Below are 23,552 nucleotides of genomic sequence, written 5' to 3' on the forward strand. Positions count from 1 at the left end.
GACACTTCTTTGGACGTTTTTGGAGCTGTTTTCTCATAGACTCCAATGAAAACAGCTCCAAAAACGGACGTAAAAAACGCCGCGAAAACGGCGTCAAAACGCAGCGAAAAATGCGAGTTGGTAAAAAAACGTCTGAAAAGCAGGGTCTGTTTTCCCTTGAAAACAGCTCTGGATTTTCAGACGTTTTTGTTGACTACGTGTGAACATACCCTTAGAGAAAATCAGTTCCATTCATCTGAAGTGATAAAACAGCTAAGAATATATTTAGATAATTTACTATTAATGGAATGATTTCATAAAAAGCTTGTAAATGTGGCCTTGATGCTATTTTAATTATCTATTTTCCAGCTGGATGGAAAAACAAAATTTGGAAAACTGAAAAAAAGAGAGAGAAATCGAGCAGCAGCCTACAAAAGCCGGCAAAAGAATACTCAACATGCAGACACTCTACACCAGGTACAAGATATCTAGCTAGAAAAGCCGATTACTGAGAACATTTCCTGGATGTGCATCATGTGCTCTGTAAGGGTATGTTCACACGGCAGCGTCCGTAACGGCTGAAATTACGGGGCTGTTTTCAGGAGAAAACAGCCCCGTAATTTCAGCCGTAATGGCATGTTGAGGCGCTTTTTGCTGCGTCCATTACGGACGTTAAATGGAGCTGATTTTCCATGGAGTCCATGGAAAACGGCTCCATTTACGTCTGAAGAAGTGACAGGCACTTCTTTGACGCAGGCGTCTTTATTACGCCCCGCCTTTTGACAGCGGGGCGTAAAAAAAATGACCGTGTGCACAGAACATCGTAAGACCCATTCTAATGAATGGGCAGATGTTTCCCAACGCTATCGAGCCGCATTTTCAGACGTAAATCGAGGCGTAAAACGCACGAATTACGTCTGTAAATAAGCCGTGTGAACATACCCTAAGGCCCCATGCACACGGCCGTATTTTTTCCCTCCCGTAAATACTGGCTGTAAATACGGGCTGGAAATTATGTCACAATCATGTCCAAACCCCTTAAAAGGGTCTCCTAACCACTCAGACGCCATTTTCTCTGCTTCCCTTTATTCAAAAATTGAAAACCCCACACATAGCCATCCGTAATTACGGGAGCCCCATAGACTTCTATGGGCTGCCCGTTCCGTAATAACGGCCTGAAATAGGACATGTTCTATATTTTTCAACGGCGCAAGCACCTTCCCGTATGCAAACGGGAAGGTACCGTGGCCAATAGAAGTCTATGGGCCTGTAATTACGGTAATTTTACCCTCATGTGCATGGGGCCTAATGGATAGTACATGCAAGAATTAGACCTTATTCACACAGTGCAGTTTTTTTGTGCAGTTTTTGAAGCCACAACCAGGAGTAGATTCAAAAAAAGAGAAATACAATCTTTCCTATATACTTCCCTTCCATTTTTGATCCACTCCTGGTTGTGGCTTCAAAAACGGCACCAAAACTACACTGACGGCCTTAAAATCCAAAATAGGTAAACCTAACCTTCTGATTGGCCTCAAAGTTCTTAAGAGTAAGGCCCTCTGCAAATCACATTTATGCCCTAAGTTTAGCATGTACGTCGGGAAAGACCTCGACATACGCACTAAATGTGTCCATATTGCTCCATTAGCCCGTGGGAGGCCAAAAGAGTGTCCTCCATCGGTCTGGTATACATAAGTATACCTTTTTTTTTTGAATGATGGAATCCCGCCGGATCCCGCAAGAAAACATATGCCACGTGGTATACGTTTTTTTTATCATGGGGGCCTATGGGTGACAGATGCCAATGTATATCGTCCATCACAGGCCTCCGTTTAACGTATGCGTTGGGAAGCTCCAGTGACGTAACTGTCCATATTTTGACAAATATTACTGGAACTTCCCGAAGCAGAAGACGCTGCCCGGCCTGCAGACTCTGGCCACCCTTTCAGGCAATGTCAGTTCTGTGGGATCCACACACTCACGGCACAGCGGCCATATCACATTTTCCGAGCAGCCAGAGTCCCTGCCTACTTTGAAAGCAGTTTGAGTCTATATCTCCTATTTTGGCCTGAAAAATCTATGTCACTGGGACATTATTGGGGTAGCACCAGTTACGTAACTGACCACACCTCTCATTAAACCTTGTCTTTATGGAACTGGCTTTGTGCACAGGGGTGCAGTCATGCTGAAATAGGAAATGGCCTTCCCCAAACTGTTGCCACAAAGTTGGAAGCATACAATTGTCCAAAATGTCAATGTATGCTGTAATATTAACATTACTCTTCACTGGAAAAACAGCCCAAGATAATTATCCACCCTCCACCAAATTTGACAGTGGGCAATATGCATTCTGGTAGGTAGCGTTCTCCTGGCATTCACCAAGCCCAGACTCGCCCACCAGATAGTGAAAGGTTTCATCACTTCAGAGAACATGTTTCCACTACTCTTGAGTCTAGTGGCAGTGTTCTTTACATCACTTTAGCCAGCGCTTGGCATTACACATGGTAATCTTAGGCATGTGTGTATCCATTTCCTGAAGCTCCCGACATGCATTTCTTCTGCTGATGTCATAAAAAAAACAACATAATTATCAAACTTATTGGGCCTGCGATTGTTCCCCCACTTCCTGCTTTGTCCACGGCGGTTACGGAGTCGGTAGACAAGAGGGACTGGAGTGATCCTGACGGTTCACACAGACAAGGATAAGGAGAGCAATGGGGTTCGTCTGGAAGATGGGGCAAAAGGGAAGGTTTACATCTGCTTCGAGAGCCCTTTGGCCACCCACTTGAAGCAGGAGGGGAAAGAAAAGATTTGGCGTGATGAATACGTGGAAATATTTTCTCTCCTCCTTTCCCTGTAGAAGTTTATTCTGGATAAAGGGAAGCGGGACAAAGTATGAAAGAGGAGGAGAAGAAATGGGGGTACTGCTTTATCCCACAAATTTTGCTAACTGGCTCCAATCATTTTCTGCTATATGGATGCTATATGTAAACCTACCGGGTAGGTACCAGACTTGGCTCCACTACGATGAGCAGTTTAGGCAGTGGAAGGAGGTTCATCTCAATATTGGATGGCACCACAAGGACATTGTGGTTGTGGTTAGGTGTGATGATGGCTCCCTCCCGTTAGTTTGGGGCAATCCTTTCAAGGGGGGGGGGGGGCAGCTCAGCTTACCAGTCAGGTAAAAGAGTTCAGACAGGGGGAGACAAATCTGGTTTGTGCTGGCATTTTAACGAGGGCCAGTGCAAGTTCGGGGTTGTATGTAAGTTTAAGAAAGTAAGGAGAAGGGAAAAGCACTCCTGCTTCTTATGTGGTGGATCGTCTTATGATTCTGTTTCAAGAAAGGGAAGGGAAGGGATCAACGGGAGTTATGCCAGTGAAGCTGGTCAAGATGCTCCTATATCTAAATAGATTTTCAGATAGGCAGAGGGCTAACTTAGTGTAGGCTGGTTTTAAGGATGTTTTCGTATTCTTTCCCCTGCCCATGAGGTCCCCTTTTCGATTAGAAATTTGAAGTCGGCACAACAATATCCGTTGGTGGTGTCAGAAAAATTTATCAAAGAGGTTCCCCATGGTCCTTTGCATCCCTGACTTTCCGTGATTGTGTCCCCCTTGGGTATCCTAAATAAATTTATGCTTAGTCATTACCTGTTGGATCCCAGGGGGTCGTCGGTTAATGATGGTATAGATCCGGAGCTTTGCTCCGTGGTGTATACCTCCTTTGATGCGGCAGTTAAATGGGTTCGTGGTTATGGCCAGGGGGCCAAGACTGATATTGAGTCGATTTTTCACCCCTCACTGTACATCCAGAAAGACTATGGCTTTTAGGTTGTTATTGGGATGGGCCATATTTTGCTGATTGTTGCCTTCCAATGGGCTGCTTAATTTTGTGTGCCTATTTTGAGGCTTTAGGCTAATTGGTGTGCGCTTTCCTATAATGTGTCTCTTGTTTAAACAATGTTGTTCATGCTTTTGCACATTTGCAGCACCCCAGTATATGGATCCTTTATTTAGTGGTGCCTGTGCAATACAACTTTACAATTATTTTGAGACTTTCAGTTCGTTCCCCAAGTGGGTGGTGTTCATCGTGGCGGGTGTCCCATCGCTTATCTATTATCTCAACGATTTTTTGTGTTTTGGCCCTGCGGGTTCCTCTGTTTGCATGCCTTTCTGACTACAGTTGAATAGGTAGCAAATCATTTGGGCATCCCCCTGCTCCGGATAAAACAGAGGGTCTCACATCTTCCTTTAGTTTTTGGAAATCATGATTGATTCCATTAAAACACTTATATTCCCCTCAGGGATCTGCAAATGCCGTCAGTTAAGCTTAACTTTGCCTGCAGAATTATGCCCATGGGGAGGGTTTTTTGCTGTCAATTGCTTCTGCTATGGCAGGTTTCAAGGCTCCTCATCATTTTGTGCGGTTGACCAGGGAGCACAGGGATGACTTATCGGTGGATGCTGATTTTGTCAGGCAATATAACGGGTGCTTCTTGTTGATGGCCCTAATGGTGGATAGTTTTGATTGGGAATTGTATATGGATGCCGCAGGTAGTGTAGGTTTTGGGGCATACTGTCAGGGTCAGTGATGTGCGTCAGGTTGGCCGAGTGCATGGGTTGAGGCAGGTCTGGTCCGTAATCTTGCTCTCCTTGAGCTGTTCCCCATAGTGGTGGAGGAGACTGTTTCCAGGGTAGGAAGGTTTGTTTTCACTGTGGCAATCTGGTTGTGGTCATGACAATAAATGATGTGTCAATAATGCATCCTCTCCGTAGATTGTTTGCTTGTTGAGGCATTTGGTCCTAAGGTGTTGGTCTTTGAAAGCTTGGGTGATGGCTGTACATGTCCCCTGGGTAAAAAACATAATTGCCGACTCTTTCTCACCTACAGTGGTATTTTTTTCAGCTATTGGCCCCAGAAGCGGATGCGGTCAGTACCGAGTGTCCTCTAAATCTGCGGGAGCTGGTCTATGAGCAATGGGAGAATTGATCCAGTCCTCACTAGCATCTGGTACATCGGCAGCTTATGAGGCGGTGTGGCGTGAATGGCAGGAGTGGGTTGCTGAATTTGGTAATGATTGTTCCGAAAGGGACCATACATTTGCACAATTGTGTTTCTTTGGGTCATGTGGCTACGATGAGCTGGTTAGTTCCCAGAGTTAATCTGTTTGTTGCAGCCCTGGCCTTTGGTTTTAAAGCTAGGGGTGTCTTTGGATGGCCAGGCCCTGAAGTGGTGTAGAAGGGGTAAGGTAAAGCCCGAAGAACGTCGCCCGGTATCTTTCCAGTTGCTAGAACAGTTGGGGGTTGTGATTGGGTAGGTGAGTAGATCTTTATTTGAGATACATTCATTCAGGCTAGCTTTTTCCTGGGCATTTTTTGGGGCAGTGACGGTAGGGGAGTTGGATACCCTGAGGACATGAAGGGCAGGGAACTTACTGGTGGAGGACATTGGGCTGTTTGTGGTGCAGATGGAGTTCTGAATTAGGAAGACCAAAACTGACCAGAGGGGTAGGGGAAAACGGGTGTTGATTAGAATGGTCTCTTTAGGGTGGGGACTATTGCCGAAGGTAGTTCAGTGCATTGGTAAGTGGAAGTCTTATTATTTCAAGATGTATATGCGCCCTCACTTTGTGTAGTTATAAGTCTGTTCAGTACATATTCGGAGGGTATTGATTTTCTGCTGGGGGGATGTCATATTCTTCTTTTTGTTTTTCTTCTGTGTAGACCCTGCCCCTTGCCTTGTGTGGATCTTAGGGCACTCTGTGTGTGTGCTAACGCGTACACATGAGATGTCAATTTATGCTCACTGTGGTGGTTTTGGGGTATTTGGAGTTGGTGTTAAATTGATGGGGGGGATTCATCGTGGATATGTTACCCCCAGAAATTACACAGTTATTCTTATGCGGCTTATTTTGGGCCAATATGATTGGTATTATGGGGAGCGGGGGGAATATTTGATACAGCTATCTGCAGTCCTTCATGGTGCCCGGAGCCTGTTGTCGGCGGCTGGGGTAAAATGGAACATGTGGGCAAAAATTGGCAGACATTCTTTTTAGCTACAAATACCTCTTCCATCTCACTTTCGGTGTTTTATAATTGGAGTGATTAAGTGGATTATTTTTTTTTGCAGTTTATAGTAATAGATTTTTCTATTATTATTTAAAGTTTTGTTAAAAAAAAATGACTGCTGTTCTCAATTTAATCCAACCTTCTGTTTCTGTCTCATTATTTGAGTTGGGATCCTGGGGTTTGGGGTTGGTTTCAGTTGGCCAATGTTCTGAAAGTGGGTTAGCATTAAAGTAGCATATAGAACTCTACAATACCAGTGTCAAGAATAGCAACATAAATGGGCCAAATAATAATTCCATAACAGAGTGGCGAATCATACAGCTGCAGCCGCCTCGTAACTTTAACAATCTGTGACTGACCCATGACCCTATATAACTTAGAAATATAATGACTGACTGCAGCTGATGGAGACAGTGAGAGCCCATCTGTGTTTGACTACAACAGACTGCAGGCATACAGGCATAAATATCTACGGCTATCAGTCATGAGCGCTGGGCTCAAGGATACAGCAGTCTAATTTCTTCTCAATTATTATACAAAAGCCACTATAATAATCCAATAGCAAAAAAGCAAATATAGGTACAGTAGGAACCAATAGAAGTCCATAGGTCCTGTATATTGGCTCCATAACACTCGGAGGTTGTGTGGAGCCATAATAAGCTTGTGTGTATGAACCTTAATTGTAGTACTTGTGGGACCCTATAGCTGTGCATTAGTTTTCGTCCTCTGGATGTAAACAAGAATATAACTATTCTCTGCAAATACAGATGTTAAATTGGTATTCCCACCTTAGACAATCAAAGTCATATCAATGCAATATGCCATAAATGTCTGATAGATTCGGTCCCAGCCCTGGGACCGGTCGTCGCATCCAGACGGGGAGTAAATGTAGAGGAGGGTGTGTATATGCCACTCCCATGCATATACAACTTACTCGGCTGTTTCCGTAACTCCCATAAGAATCAATGAAAAGAGCCGTTAACATATGCGCAGCCATTAGTACTGTACATTAATATCTCGTCTGGATGCAGCGGACGGCTTGTCGCCTCACCAAGTGGGAATAACTACTTTAAAATAGGCATGAATCAAAATACAAAGGGGCAGATTTATCAATGTATTTAGGTCTTTGGTGATCTAAGTTCAGTCCAGTAGAACCGTGAGCATACTTGAGTTTGGAGACTTGGATTGGACCTTCTGCTAAGCCACATGGCCAGTTCAAGCAACAAATTTGTTTCAACCATCTTCATTAATATTCTCTTGTGCTACATTCAATGACTATGACAAATCACGTCTCACCCATAGGGCTTCTAGCAGTCTATTGTTCCATAGATTTTACCATTCCTGAACAATGCAATGTATGTGGCATCCAATGGAATTAATTTGGTATGAAATAGAATAACCCACAACAAGGCCTGGAAACATTGCCCTATGCTTTACAAGGAACATGGATTAGTGGTTCTCTTTTGAAATATACTATCACTAAGCAACATGGAGAAACACTGTGGGTGGATATTGCTTGAGCAATGTCTGCTGTCTCATCTTGTTCTGATACTTTACAACTATCCAACCATCCACCCCATGGAAAAACCAGGAACACTGATGTCATGGAAACTTTCCCAGGTTTATTATCTGACGGCACCTACCAACATAGTGTTAGCCATGGATAAAGTCACATCAAGTAGTTGTTTTTTCCCGCCAGGGCATGCACCCTCTTAGCATTTTAGAACTTCTTTCCCAACCTGCCTGAGGTCTTTGTATTGTATAAAATAAAGTCAAATATAATGCATTACGTATCGATACTTTTATATAGCTAAGAAAATGAACCGTTTGGTACATTCAAGCTAATTATCTGATGACTGCGTTTTGTGTTGACTGACTTATCTTGCTGTTATTATTCCTTTGAAGGAGTTTGAGAAATTAGAGAAGGACAACGGTGCGCTGCGCAAAGAGATTCAGAAGCTGCAACAAGAACAAATCTACTGGACAAAAGTCTTACAGCAACATGAAGATACCTGCATTCTTCTGTCACCCGATATCATTCTGGAGTTACTCAAGCCTGAACCATTGTTTACTTCAAACAATATAGAGAAATTCACAGAATTTTAAATCTCATGGAGGGTCATGTTTGGTTTCAACACTATTTTTAATGCTTATCTAATGCCATTTTCTGATTAAAGAGCTCCATAGTTAGTGCTTCTCTTCACACAGCCAAAGAGGTAGATAATATAATTCTGGCTGCTTGTAGCCCCCACTAGGAGGAGTTTACCAGCTAAGGCTTCGTAGTCGACTGCTCTGTTGATTCTGCCAATAAAACTGAAAACTTACGGAACGGAGACAAATAGAAACCATTACCAACAGTAGCGTTACCATTGAAATAAATGGTAATGCAAACGAATAGCTATGGTTTCCGTTCATGGGTTCCCCTGACGGAGAGGTCTGACGGAACACATGAATGGGAACAAAGCCTAACAGATGGATTTATTACTGTATGAATCCTTCTTCCGTAATTTCCACCTAGTGGTGGCTGCAGGAAGCCAGAATTTTATTATTTTAACTCTATGGCTGTGTAAAGGAAAGCCGTTGATTAGAAGAAAAACAGAGCCCTGTAGAGATATACTACTAAATTAATCAGCACCAAATTTTGGACCTATTTCGAAAAATTTATTTAAATGGAATGCCTTAAGAAAATCTGTTTTATTAGTTTTAATAAAAAGATAGATTATGTAATTAATCAGCACAAAATATATATTTAGATAACAATAAGGACACTTTAAATTAGTGACGCTGAACCAAAGGAGTTGAGCAAATGCTCCATGCCTGGCAATGGAAAAATATTCTGAATTTATAACACTAAATGTATAAATATCTATATTAAAAAAGAAACCAAAGAATGGAAATATGCTGAATTACAAAGTGTAGACTCTTTTGCTTGGTATATATTTAACACATTATTTTATATATTCCTGTGGAACGTGATATTTGGACATTTGCGTACTGAAGAATTACAGGGTGTTGTTTTTCTTGATTGAACTTGAATTCAAGGATTTACATTTTGCTGTGAATTAGGATTTAGAAGTGTTAAAGGGCATTATCCTCTTCTCCTGGATCAGTATGTTTTTATATGCTATTAAATTATATTACCTTTATTGGTTTGAAAGATTTGCCTTTCCAAGATATGGCTTTCCTGAAAACACCTAATTACAAATAAACGATACTCTAGATAATATAGAAGATTTTACATGACAGCGGTTTTATTGCTGCTTGATATGTTTTACTTTTTGTATTTATCATTTACATTGAGCTGAAATGTCTTGTAATTCGTTACATGGAATATATTAACACCAAACCATGGTCTAGTGATTTGACAGAAAAAAACATCTCAAGGACCTTTTATTTTTTTTTAAAAGTAAGTGTTCCTTAAAGGGTATATGGACATCATAGAGAGGGGTCCCCCACTCAGGGAAAATGAGTGGCCAGATGCACTTCTTCCTGAGCTGGACCCACGGCAATCAGAGGCTGTGTTTTAAAGACAGGACACCCACCTTAATAGTTAATGTTTGGATTGTAAGAGAAAACCAGGAGGACACATATTGAAGGAACATAAAAGCTCCATGAAGATATCGGCTTTCTTTTGAAACCAACTCATGTAACCCCGGAGCCACTATATATATATTAGATATTTACATTTTAGTTTAATTTATTCAACCTAATAGAAAAGTAGTTGTCAGTTATTTAGGATTTTAGCTTCTGATGCTCTCTTTTATCCAACTTTTCCACCATAATAGTTCTCATACTTTTAACAAACCCCTCTCCCTTCCCCCTTTTCTTTTTCATTATATATTTTTGGAACATTCGTAATCTTTTTGGAAGTTCCATAATCTAAATAATCCCCTCTCTCAGTTTTCCATGAGTGCATACTTTCCAAGGACTAAGACACAAAGCTCCTTCCAAAACCACAGCATGTCACAAACGTCATCCACCTGCCACTTTACACGCCCTGTACCATGATCAGAAATTTCCAACTTCTTAGACTGATACTGAAAATTGTTAGGCCAAAAAATCAGTTGCACAATTTTACTTTTACCTGTAGTTTTGCACAAATATTAGGATTTTTTTTCTGTTTGCATTTTCAAAATTCTCATCAGTTGCTATGTTGTCAAATGCATCAATTTTGGTAACTTTTTACCAACGTGTCTGTATCAGTAACACAGACAAAGATCTGGTATATGTATCCCATTTTAGCAATTCCCTAATATATTCTATAAAGTAAGGTACGGTCATGTGTTAGGGTACTCTTTATACCTAAACTACAAACACGAGAACAAAATTTTGTCTGAATATCCTAGTTCGAGTTAGTAAATGGTGCGGATTTGTAATGGGGTCCGTCAGGTTTCCGGTGTTTGTGACAGCAAGAATAAGTAGATAGTAATGTTTACAGTAAACCTGCTAGAAAGAAACATTTTTTGGCATACGTCTGCCACAAAGCAGCCTATAGGTACTGCAAAGTATAAATCTGGATTATTTTTTTTCAGATGTGCACTGTATGGCCAAGTGTGTAGCTCCAGAGGTTTTAACTGGTTTGTGATGTCACAAAGGTTGTCCGCAACTATAATGTTCTTTGTCCTCAGGAAGTTGTGTAGAATACAGCATGGGTCGAATGATACTTGCCTATGCTTTATGTCTCCTGCTCTGTGTGGGTTGTAGTGAAGGTTGCTCCACCAGACCTTTTAAGAATCACAATCCTGTGACCTTTAAACCATGCTCAGTTTCAGGAGTAGAACCCTGCCGAAGTCAGCCATGGATACGAAAGAGAGAAGGAGAGGTTAAAAGATGGAGAATGGAGGAATTCATCCCTTTGATCATGGCACCAGGGTTTTTTATCTGTATCTTTAAAGCATTAAAGGACTGGCATGAAGTAAGAACATGTGGATAGAAAATATGGAGATTATGATTCATTTAGAAATCTCTCATATTAACTCAAAACTCAATGCCATAAAATTACAAAAACAATTGTGCCCAAATCTCAACCATACTAGGTTGCCAGGTAATCTCCTTACTCAAAGAGGCACAAAAAGATATAAAAAGCTATTATAGTACGAAGGAAAGACAGCAGAAAAAAAGTAACTTTTGTAAAATGCTAAATCTATTGTACATAGCAGTACTTAGATAAAGCAATAATCACTTTACCACACAAAAGTAGGTGCAATATTATAAATAGGCCACAGTAAAATGCAAGGCAAGGGCAACATGAAAATTCTCCCCTCAATCGTGCTCTAAGTGGGGGCCTACACCTCGCCCCAGCGATGAATGTGACACAATAAGGGTATGTTCACACGCAGTGACCAAAAAAGTATGAAAATATGGAGCTGTTTTCAGGCGAAAATAGCTCCTGATTTTCAGACGTTTTTGTAGAAACTCACGTTTTTCGCGGTGTATTTAACGGCCATTTTTGGAGCTGTTTTTTAATGAAGTCAATGAAAAACGCCTCCAAAAACGTCCCAAGTAGTGACATGCACCGTAAAACTCATTGAAAGCAATGGGCAGATGTTTGTAGGCTTATTAGGGGAGTTTTTTCAGGTGTAATTCGAGGCCTAAAACGCCTGAATTACACCTGAAAACACTGCGTGTGAACATACCCTAATAGGTAATGAATAAGGGGGTGGCGGGACCACCACATACGCCACTACACTGCAACCTCTGGTGTCCAGGGGCCTGTATACACAAAATAGTTGACCGCGTGCCACTGGTTTTAAATTGTCAGGGGGCGCTATTGTACAGTCCAAAATAGCGGATGCAAGAAAAATCCTGGTATTATTTGTGTGTTTCTGTATGTAGTCTTTATGGATGGATAAACGACATCATAATATTAAAATAGTTCTCTATTTTGCAAGCAGGCACAGCATAGGGATCGTCTAGATAGTGTGCCTGTGAACAATAACGATGTAATGGATACCTTAGAGAACTCGGGTGGCAGGGAATCTCGTACTGACCCTGACCAGCACTATTCACACCGCAAACAAATTTCCAAGCTGATTCTGTGGGACCTGTCAGAAGAAGAGGAAGATTGAGGATAACCATCATCTCACAACATACAGATAACATAATGTGATAAATCAACAGGAAGCCTGAATAAAACGAAATGACAAAGCGACTGGTAACAATTTGTATATTACATTACACCACACACTGCTATAATGATATATTTATGAGGTAAACCGGCTATCTGGTTGTGTATAAGGCTATCTAGATGTATGTAATTATTTGTTTAGTGGGATCGCACGCTATTATGTGGCGCTGCATCTCGCGCTATTGAGACATTTCTATTACGTGAGTGCACGTGTCATGTAGTCGTGTGTGTCTAGTCGGTCATTGGGCCCTGGATCTCATTCCATCTCCTGCAGAGCACACGAGAGTTGTTAGAACTCGCCTCAGTTCAGTCCGTGTTCTGTGACTGCCTCCAATCTGTCAGCTTTTTCCGTCCTGATGACATCAGTATGCCATGCATTTTCACGTCCATGAAAAAACACTGAAGAATGTCCTCCATTGTCCCAACCAACTGAAAACACCGCCAGGATGGTCACATGACCGCAGAAACGCCATTTTGTATTGCTTATAGCATAGAGAGTATTGTGAGATTTTTTTTGTGCGTGTTTGTGACATCTGACCATGTCTGATATTCAGGACCACACTGCTCTGGCTCTCCTTCCTGGTTTCACTTCTCAAGTGTCTCCAGACAACCATCCGTAATAAACGAAACGGATGGCATCCGTGTGTTGTTTGTTTTTTATGCAAACACATTGATTTCTATAGGCCATTCCTGTGTGAAAAACTAGCAAAGATAGAGTATGCTGCGATTGATCACCACGGACGGATGGGATGGTCTGTGAGAAAATTGGCATCTGAATTGGCTCATTAACTATCAGGGTATGTTCACACAGCTTTTTTTTTACCGTTTTTCGGGGCGTAAACTGCCGAAAAATCGGAGGCAGAACGCCTCCAAATATCTGCTCATTGATTTCAATGGGAAAAACAGCGTTCTGTTCCGACGAGGCATTTCTTTACACGGCCATTTTGAAAAGCGGCCGCGTTAAAAAAATGCCCTTCAAAAAGAAGTGCATGTAACTTCTTGAGCCGTTTTGCATTGACTCAATAGAAAACCAGCTCCAGAACCGGCCTTAAAAAATGTCGCGAAAAACGCCAGTTAATTAAAAAACGGCTGAAAATCAGGAGCTGTTTTCCCTTGAAAACAGCTCCGTATTTTCAGACTTTTTTGCTAAGCGTGTGAACATAGCCTTATATGTCAGTGTTCAGTCTAGGTGCGGTCTGTTGTGCATTTGGAAGTTAAACCCGCTCATCTGAATATATATTGCCAAGGTGCCATTCGCGGCGGGGCCACATGGGATCATGACATCTGTATTTTAACTTATTTTTTTCCCCTATTTAGTTATATTTGTCCCCCCCATCTATGTGGGTGGTTGGTGCTTACCTTTTTTGAGTTCACTTGAAGGTCAGCTGTGTTGCCACAAGCAGGTCCTGGAAGCATCTGGAAGGAGGCGTTGGATCCAGCTGATTGGCCAGCCGCGGTTTCGGAAAGAATCTTCAGTTCTATTTATTGCGGTGTCAGAACATCCTCTGGGTCTTTGTAAGAAAGAAGATTGGCGCAGTCCTCGTCCTCCCTGAGGTCTCGGTATTCCTGTCGCCCAATAAAATATAGGTGGACAAGATCTTTGATGGTTCCGTTTAAATTTGGACTCATAGGCCCTGTTCACACTGAGTTTTTTTGCAGGCGGATTTTGACCTGCCTGCACTCTCTTTGTCTCGTTTTTTTGTTTGTTTTGCGGCGTCTTTCAATGGCCGCGGGCAAAAAACTCAGCAAAAACCACTTTCTCTGCCTCCCATTCATATTAAGGGGATTTCAGAGACGGAAACGCCTGAAGGGCTTGACGCTTCCTTTTCCCGCGAGCATTTTTTTCCGCTCATGGGAAAAAATGCCTCCGCCTTCCATTAAAATCAATGGGAGGTGTTTTCGGACATTTTTGGTGCGGTTTTCGACGCGGTTTCTAGTCATTGGATTTTATGCATTAATTATTTATGGAATTTTACATGTGTGGTAACCCCTTAATAAATACCACAGCCTTATTTATCCAACAGTAATATGTCTTGTGTGGTTATTTATGACTTATTCTACCATTGGCGTCTGTGATGCCATAGGTGTGGCAGAGCAGGAGTTACCCCTCTCTGAAGGAGCTGCCTCCCTGTTTTCCCTGCATTAGTGCAGAGGTCTTCAACCTGTGTCCCTCCAGCTCTTGCAAAACTACAACTCCCAGCATGCCCCTACAGCTGTTAGGGCAGGGTAGAGGTTGTAGTTTTAAAACCGCTAAATGGAGACACACACACAGTAAGCACAGCAGACAATTATTTGCCTGTAGCAACCAATGAGATTATTTCATTCATTTTCTGACCTGAATTCGGCAATGGTCACATGACTGAGTTGAGCCAATTGTAATGAATGTCTACCTCACTGAATCCCTCCCACCTTCTTTACTGCCTTCCATTCAGCTCTTCTATTTCATGTTACCAGCACCACTGACTGTACTTTGTGCCACCATCTCCCTGGTCCCAAGTCATGTCCTTCTGAAAATCTCCTTATACCCTCAGCTTTTCCCTGAACCCCACAACTGGCACCTCATTGTTAAATCCTGGGTGCCACCTCCTTTCATAACAACCTTTCATCTTCACATTATTGAGCTTCCTCCTGAGGTAAATGTGTCCAAAATGCTTCTTTGTTTGAAGGGGATTTCTAACCCCTAAACATCCAATTTTAGTGACCCAAAATGTAAAACCTTTTTGATGTAAAAACATTTCAGACACTAAGGCCTTATTTACACGAGCGTAGATCACGTCCGTGAAAATCACGCGCGTCGCACGGACCTATGCAAGTCAATGGGGCCGTTCAGACATTCCGTGATTTTCACGCAGCGCGTGAAACTCACAGCATGTCCTATACTTTAGCGTTTTTCGCGCATCACGCACCCATTGAAGTCAATGGGTGCGTGAAAACCGCGCACGGCACACGGACGCACTTCCGTGTGTTGCGCGTGATTCGCGCTACAGTTGTTGAAGAAATAAAAGCACCTTCTTCATTTCTGTTTATAAACATCAAAACCACGTGTCATAACGATGCCATACGCGCAAAAAACACGCGGCCACGCACCAAACACTAATGCCGCACGGAGCTGCAACGCGCAAAAAGCGCACACGTTCGTGTGAATTTCGCCTTAGAAGCAAATTTTAAGGCTAAGGGCCTGTTCACATCAGCGTGGGTTTTCCTGTTTATGGGGTTCTGTTGCAGCTTTCCCTCAGAGGAACCCGTAAACGGAAAGCCAAACTACGCTACTGTTTCCAACTACAGTCATGGGAATTCAGTTCATGGATGTTTGAGGGCACTGCTCTCAATGGGGTTGAGGTCTGAACTGCGATTTGGCCATTCCAGTACCTTGATTTCTGTCTTTAGCCACTCAGATGTCGATTCGCTGGTTTTGTTCTGTTGGATGACCCAATTTCTGCCCAGCTTAGTCTACGTGCACACGCTGCGGAATTTGATGCGGTAACCACAATCCCATAATGTACTATAATGTACTGGCATATATCAATATGTCAGTACATTAACCTAGGACATACCTAACAACAGGAAATGTGGTCAGACAGCCCTGAGGTCCTTCCATGGACCCTGGTCTGTCTGCCAATAGAAGGTATGTCCCTCAATTGCGTCACATGGATTTCCTGTGACACAGTCAAAGGGGCGTCCCCTCCTCACTCTTACCTTTTGAATGCCGCAATTCTCTTTGATTGCGGTCAGTGGTGGATTAAGTAGACCATACGCCCTGGGCTGTTACCCAAACTTGGGCCCCCCTTCTCCACCGCCGCCCTGCCGCGTCGTAACTATTGTTAACACTACCTTTTTGTGCAAGCATTAACAAATGGGTGTTACAATTCCCCTTGTCAAAGGGCTGTGTCCCTACATACTGACAGTCTCCAACCATCGCTGACAGTATCACACTGTGCAGGAACACATCCTCCTGACAAGGGAAATTGTCTATCAGTCCTGGACTGCACAAAGATCTTTTGTGAAATACAAGGATTTCCTATAATAAACATGTCAGGAGAAGTGACAGATTCTCTATAAAAGCTAGTGACTCACAGGTGACGACATCTCAGATTCTAGTCATTTTTTTCCCTCTTTTTTTCTCCCTCCGGTCTAGAGTTCATGACGACTTCTCCCGGCCATGACCCATTTCTGCAGAATTTGCCACTCAGATGTCTACAGCTCCTCACTTTTCCATCATTTCCACACCTATAAACGAAGATAAAATTATCATGGTGCCACACACTGTGCCCCTAAATATAATAGCACCATACACTGCGCCCCAGAATAAAATAGTACCAAACACTGTGCTCTTGAATATAATAATACCATACATGTCAAACACTGTAAAGTAATGCACCACATACACAGAGCCCCCCCTGTACATAGTGCCACACACAGCTCCATGTAGATAGCATCACACACAGCCCCTGTAGATATCACACATCCCCTTATAGCTAGCACCACACACATCAACCAGTAGGGAGTGTCACACACAGCCACTATAGATAGCGCCATACAGCCCCCTGTAGAGAGCGCCACTCACATACCCCTGTGGATAGCGCCACACACAGCCCCCTGTAGATAGCGCCACACAGCCCTCCCCCTTGTAAATAGTGCCACACAGCCCCCTCTTTATTATAGTGCTACAGCCCCCTCTTTAATATAGTGCCACACAGCCCCCTTGAATATAGTGCCACACAGCGCTTCCCCCTTGTATATAGTGCCACACACCGCTTCCCCCTTGTATATAGTGCCACACAGCCCCCTGCCTTGTATATAGTGCCATACAAGCCCCCCTTGTATATTGTGCCACACAGCCCTCCCTTGTATATAGTGCCACACAGCCCCCCCTGTATATAGTGCCACACAGCCCCTCTCCCTTTGCCCCTTGTATATAGTGCCACACAGCAATCCCCCCTTGTATATAGTGCCACATAGCGCTCCCCTTGTATATAGTGCCGGACAGCGCTTCCCCCTTGTATATAGTGCCACACAACGCTCCCCCTTGTATAGTGTCACACAGCGCTTCCCCCCCTTGTATATAGTGCCACACAGCGCTCCCCCTTGTATATAGTGCTACACAGCGCTTCCCCCCTTGTATATAGGGCCACACAGCGCTCCCCCTTGTATATATGGCCACACAGCACTCCTCCTTGAATATAGGGCCACACATTGCTCCCCCTTGTATATAGGGCCACACAGCGCTCCCCCTTTTATATAGGGGCACACAGTGCTCCCCCTTGTATATAGGGCCACACAGCGCTCCCCCTTGTATATAGGGCCACATATCACTCCCCCTTGAATATAGGGCCACACAGTGCTCCCCCTTGTATATAGGGCCACACAGCGCTCCCCCCTTGAATATAGGGTCACACAGCGCTCCCCCCTTGTATATAGGGCCACACAGCGCTCCACCCTTGTAAATAGGGCCACACAGTGCTCCAACTTGTATATAGGACCACACAGCGCTATCCCCCCTAAAAAAAATATATATTGTACTTACCTTGCTCGTTCCCGCGACGGCTGCTCTGGCCAGACACATGCACATCCTCTGGGCCAGACGCATGCGCAGACCAGCGTGATGCAGTATGTCATCACGCCGGCCTGCGCAGGGAGTCTTCCTAGCTCCTTATAGGCTGCAGGCTTAACATGGCCTGCAGCCTATAGTATTCATTTGTGTCTGAGTCCTGAGGACTCAGATAGAAGTGAATGTGGCTGTCTCTAGCACCAGGGTCCTCTCCGGTGCTAGCGACGCCACTAGGCATGAGGGGGCCCGTGCGGTTCAGTCGGCCATGGATCCCTGGGAGCCTCCGTCCCAGGGCGGCTGCCCGAACCGCCCTAATGAGGACCCGCCACTGATTGCGGTATTCAAGGGGTTAACGGCCCATGGTTGCGAGCACGGCCAGCTGCGGGACGCAGCCCGCATTTTCGGCCGATTCTTCCATACAAAGTACAGGAGCACGGCCCGAAAAATACGAAAAGTAGGACATGCTCCATAATTCACGGCACAGTTCTACGGCACGGACACCTATCCATAGCGATACGGAAAGCTGTCCGCAGATAATAGAACTGAATGGATCCGTAATTGCGGATCGTATTATGGTACGCAATTACAGAGATTTTTTACGGTCGTGTGCATGGGACCTAAATGGGTCATTTTCAAATTGTTTGGATACAACTAATAAGGGTATGTTCACACGGCAGCCTCCGTTACGGCTGAAATTACGGAGCTGTTTTCAGGAGAAAACAGCACCGTAATTTCAGCCGTAATGGCATGTGCAGGCGTCTTTTGCTGCGTCCATTACGGACGTAAATGGAGCTGGTTTTCCATGTAAAACGGCTCCATTTACGTCTGAAGAAGTGACAGGCACTTCTTTGACGCGGGCGTAAAAAAAATGACCGTCGGAACAGAACATCGTAAGATCCATTCAAATGAATGGGCAGATGTTTGCCGATGATTTTGGGCCGCATTTACGGACGTAATTCGGGGCTAAAACGCCCGAATTACGTCCGTAAATAGTGTGTGTGAACCCAGCCTAACCGTTTCCAGATTGATGAGCAACAACAATGGTTTCTGAGGTCATGGCTGATTTCCTTACTTCTTGGCATGATGTAGACACGCAGCGGAGTGCTCCAAACTACCAAACGTTCTGCTTTTAGGCTGCATTCACACACAGCGTTTACTCATGTTTTTGGTGGGACGTTTTTTTTGTGTGCATTTTTCTAAAAAAATAAAACTGCAGCCAGATGAATCTTTACAGTCTTCATTAGAAAATATAAAAACACACGTACATACACAGGGGGAGGGGGAACTTATTTATTTGTTAAAGATTTGCACCAGTATTTTAAAGTAGAAAAGTTGCATATTATTGCACACGCTATATTTGCAGTATAATTTGCGACTTTTTTCTCTTCTTGTCATTTTTCAAAAGTGGCAAAAAAGTGGGTTGCTTTTAGCATTGACGCCCCGAAATACACCTTGAAACACAGTGTGTGAACATACCCTTGGGGTATGTTCACAGGGTTAACAAAATACGGCTGAAAATACGGAGCTTTTTTCAAGGGAAAACAGCTCCTGATTTTAAGCCGTTTTTTAATCAAACTAACGTTTTTCGCTGCGTTTTTTACGGCCGTTTTTGGAGCTGTTTTTCTATTAAGTCAATGAACGTCAACATGCACTTCTTTTTACGGGGCGTCTTTTTACACGCCGTTATTTGAAAATGAGGCGTAAAAAAACGCTCCCCGTCGGTACAGAACGCCAGTTTTCCCATTGAAATCAATGGGCAGATGTTCTGTAGGCGATCTGCTTCTGATTTTTCAGCCGTTTTTCGGGACGTTTACGGCCCGAAAAACAGCTGAAAATAACCCGTGTGAACATACCCTTACAGACAAAGCACCTGTGTGACCATCACAGCCGGGACTGATTTTATCCACTGGAAGTAAACAATGAGTGTTCGCATTGAAGGACTGCTAGCAGAAATTTTGAAAATGATGAGGAATTGATACAAAAAGTATATTGGAAAATTGTATAATTGTTCATTATATACTAATACAAGTAGTTCTTGCATTTTTTTTAAACAAGAAAATACAGTAACATTTTTTTTTTATGTACAGGATCATATCTGCCAAAATGCCCATAAAGCCATTCTCCTTTCCTCTCCCAGAAACACGATTTTTCCATACTACAAAATATGTGTACAAGTTCAAAATTCGATATGGTGTTCATTTTAGGTAAGATAAAATACAAAGAATATTTTATTTCCTATAAACAGTTAATTTGTAAGTGAAGCTCTGGTTGTAACCATCTATCCGACATGTTATTGAGATGAAAGCACTAAGGCTACATGCACACGTTGCGTTGAAAATGCGCTTCAAAACCGCAGGTAAAAACAAACTTAATCACGCGTTTTTCAATATGTTTGTCGGTACATTTTTTTTAAGTTTTGATGCGTAAATCGGTGCTTTTTCAAGCTGCGTATGTTGTTTGTTTTTTTCCTTAGAACTAGGCAGATACAATTCGCAAGCGGACATGCTGCTGATTTTAAAATACGCACCGCAGGTCAATTTATGGGCCGAAAAAAAACGCAGCTTGTAAATGAGATTTCCTGAAATCTAATTTACTTTGCTTGTACTGTATTACGCTGCAGAATTGGCGCACGCAAATTTGCGCGGAAAAACCGCACAAAATACGCATAGTGTGCATGGAGCCTTAGGAGTGAATCTGTGAGCTGGGCCACCAACTGATTTCCAGAATGAACAGGGGCATCTTAAGTTCAGAGAAGGTAGCCTATTCTTTCAGGAAATCAATGTTCTTCCCAGTTTATGGAACCTCACAGATGGCCGGCAACGTGGAGGTGAAAGATGATGCCTTACATACACACACAGATTATTTTCTTGGATACAGAGATGTTAGCCCCATTAGAAAGAATATGACTGACAGGAAGTATCTTCTTCAGAAATTGAAGGTAAGAGAAGTCTTGGGCACCACCAGCTAAACTTACAGGGGAAAGACTTCCCACAATAACTATACAATAAGATTTAGGAGCACATTCTTAATTTTTGACTGGAGGTATGATTAATAATATGTACAGACTTACCAATGTTGTTGGTAAGGTCTGGGCCGGCTCTAGGTTTATGTGGGCACTTGGGCGACACAGACTTAGTAGGCCAATTTGCGGGGGAACTCACGGCGGCAGTAAAATGGCAGAAAACTTTACTTTGTGCCCCCATATAGATGTTAGGCCCTGTTTATGTCCCCATATAGAAGTTAGGCCCCAGTTTTGTACCCCCATAAATTTAGTGCCCTCTGTAGATAGTGCCACAGTTCTGCTCCTGACAACACTGTCCATATATGCAGTGGCGCAACTACCGCTATAGCAGCCGTAGCGGCTGCTACAGGGCCCGCAGCATGAGGGGGTCCGTGCCACCTGCCGGCACGGCCCCCCCTCCCATGGCCGGAGGCTCCGCATGCGTGACCAGCGCACCTTTCATTTTTATTGAACTGTGCAGATCCCGGAAGTCCGTGCTTTGTCATGGAGAACTTCGGGGGATTTTTGGTCCCCCATTCTCCTTATCGCTGCCAGCGATCACACATGTATCCCCTATCCTGTGGATAGGGGATGCATGTCTTTTGTAGGACAAACTATAGGCCTTTTTTTTGGGGGGGGGCTATATAGCGTTATCTACGGGGGGTCTGTATGGAGTTATCTACAGGGGGGGGGGGGTTCTGTATGGTGTTATCTACAGGGGGGTCTGTATGGCGTTATCTACAGGGGGGGTCTGTATGGCGTTATCTACAGGGGAGGTTCTGTATGGTGTTATCTACAGGGGGGTTCTGTATGGTGTTATCTACAGGGGGGATTTGGGGCTGTAAGATGTAATCTACAGGGGGCTGTATGGCGTTATCTACAGGGCGGGGTTGTATGGCATTATCTACAGGGGGGCTGTATGGCGCTATCTACAGGGGGGGTTCTGTATGGGGTTATCTACAGTGGGGGGTCTGTATGGTGTTATCTACAGGGGGGGTCTGTATGGCATTATCTACAGGGGGGGTTATGTATGGTGTTATCTACAGGGGGGGTTCTGTATGGTGTTATCTACAGGGGGGTCTGTATGGCATTATCTACAGGGGGGGTCTGTATGGTGTTATCTACAGGGGGGGTCTGTATGGCGTTATCTACAGGGGGATTTTGGGCTGTAAAAGGTTATCTACACGGGGGCTGTATGGCGTTATCTACAGGGGGGCTGTATGATGCTATCTACAGGGGGGCTATATGGCGTTATCTACAGGGAGGATTTGGGGCTGTAAGACGTTATCTACAGGGGGCCTGTAAGGCGTTATCTACAGGGGGCTGTGTATGGCGCTATCGGGTATTGCGCTATCTACAGGGGGCTGTGTATTGCGCTATCTACAGGAGGCTGTGTATGGTGCTATCTATAGGGGGGCGCTGTGTGGTGGAATCTATAGGGAGACACTATCTACAAGGGGGGGTTGTGTGATACCCAGCGGGGGCCCCAGTCAAAAGTTTGCTATGGGGCCCAGTCTTTCCTAGTTACGCCCCTGCATATATGGCCAGTGATGTCAGGGGCTTCCCCAGAGAAGGAGTCGCCGAGCAGAGCCGCTTCTAGCGCTCTGCCTGGTACTCCTTCTCACCTCCTGACATCACTGTCCATATATGGACGGTGATGTCAGGGGCTTCCCCAGAGACGGAGTCCTGGAGCAGAGCCGCTAGCGGCTCTGCTCCGGGGCTCTTTCTCTCCTCCTGACATCACTGTCCATATATGGACAGTGATGATGTGATGACGGCAGCGTCCACTGGATAACTGACCTGAATAGCACTATCTCCCTAATTCCAGCGCTGTTTTTCTTCTTTTCCTGGACCATCCCATAGAGATATGGCCCACTGTTGTGTTGGCTCCCTCTATACTAGTTTGCTGTAGTCAGCCAACAGGGCTTAAACTACCCTCAAGCAGCTGATCGGTCAGCATCAGAGGCAGGGAAGATAGCTCCACCCCGTTCTCTAACTACTGCAAATTAGCATATAGGGAGCCAACACAACAGTGGTCCATATCTCTGCAACGGGAAACAGTGCTGGAATCAGGGAGACAGCGCTATTCAGGTCAACCAGTTCAACTTATATGACCTAGTGACAGGTCCTCTTTAAGCAAAAATCTGTGTAGGTCATTAAAAGGGCATCGGTGGGAGGCACTAATTTGACATCACTGGAAGGCACTTATGTGTGTATCTTATGTGTGTATCTTTGGCAGGCTATTAGGGATAAAGCTATAACAGATTCACTTGAATAGGGATGAGCTCAGTGTCGGACTGGAGCACCTTGGGCCCACCAGAGGAAATCATTCTTGGGGCCCACCCATAAGCTATATAGAAATAAACAAGACCACTCTTAATTGTGCAGTAAAAGATGCTTATATTGTTGCGCAATATAAGAGAAAGCATGATGTTAATTAATCACTTAACCAATTTAACTTACTGAATAAAATCTAAGGGGTTGGATAAAACACAATCAATGGTACCACACAGGGTTGCACGATGCATCGAAACTTTGATACTGTTTCGATACCGCGCACCCTCAAATGGTTCAATACTGTTAATTCATGTATTTCGATACTAAGCTGTGCGGCCGCACAGCTTAGTATAGTAACACATGTCAGGACTCAGGGGTGGGACAATGGCTGTGTCACACAGCAATAGTCCCTCTCTGACAACATTCAAGTGTGTGCATATATAAACAAAAGGAGATAAAGGAGCTGGATAGCCAATTATAATAAAATTAATTATCTTTATTAACACATAAATACACATAAAATGTTAAAAAATTACAAAAGGACAAAAGGACTC

General features: G+C 43.8%; 2 protein-coding genes and 1 long non-coding RNA gene across 6 annotated transcripts in view; all 3 read left to right on the forward strand.

The window, feature by feature from the left end:
- Positions 1-9,249, forward strand: part of BATF2 (basic leucine zipper ATF-like transcription factor 2) — a 152,439-nt gene extending 143,190 nt beyond the window's left edge. For all 3 annotated transcript variants that reach the window (XM_075838743.1, XM_075838741.1, XM_075838740.1), the window contains 2 exons: positions 349-456; positions 7,951-9,249. In XM_075838743.1, the coding sequence (XP_075694858.1) occupies positions 349-456; positions 7,951-8,151 (309 nt within the window). In that variant the 3' untranslated portion in view covers positions 8,152-9,249. The remainder of the gene's footprint in view (positions 1-348; positions 457-7,950) is intronic.
- Positions 9,250-10,656: 1,407 nt separating this feature from the next.
- On the forward strand, positions 10,657-12,196 carry LOC142660543 (uncharacterized). Its single transcript, XR_012850515.1, has 2 exons — positions 10,657-10,960; positions 11,937-12,196. It is a non-coding gene; the product is annotated as an uncharacterized LOC142660543 (long non-coding RNA).
- Positions 12,197-14,597: 2,401 nt separating this feature from the next.
- Positions 14,598-23,552, forward strand: part of MAJIN (membrane anchored junction protein) — a 38,980-nt gene continuing 30,025 nt past the window's right edge. For both annotated transcript variants that reach the window (XM_075837159.1, XM_075837160.1), the window contains exons 1-2: positions 14,598-14,805; positions 19,808-19,924. In XM_075837159.1, coding sequence (XP_075693274.1) covers positions 19,824-19,924 — 101 coding nt within the window. In that variant the 5' untranslated portion in view covers positions 14,598-14,805; positions 19,808-19,823. The remainder of the gene's footprint in view (positions 14,806-19,807; positions 19,925-23,552) is intronic.

The sequence above is a fragment of the Rhinoderma darwinii genome, chromosome 9, assembly GCF_050947455.1.
Source record: "Rhinoderma darwinii isolate aRhiDar2 chromosome 9, aRhiDar2.hap1, whole genome shotgun sequence".
NCBI lineage: Eukaryota > Metazoa > Chordata > Amphibia > Anura > Rhinodermatidae > Rhinoderma > Rhinoderma darwinii.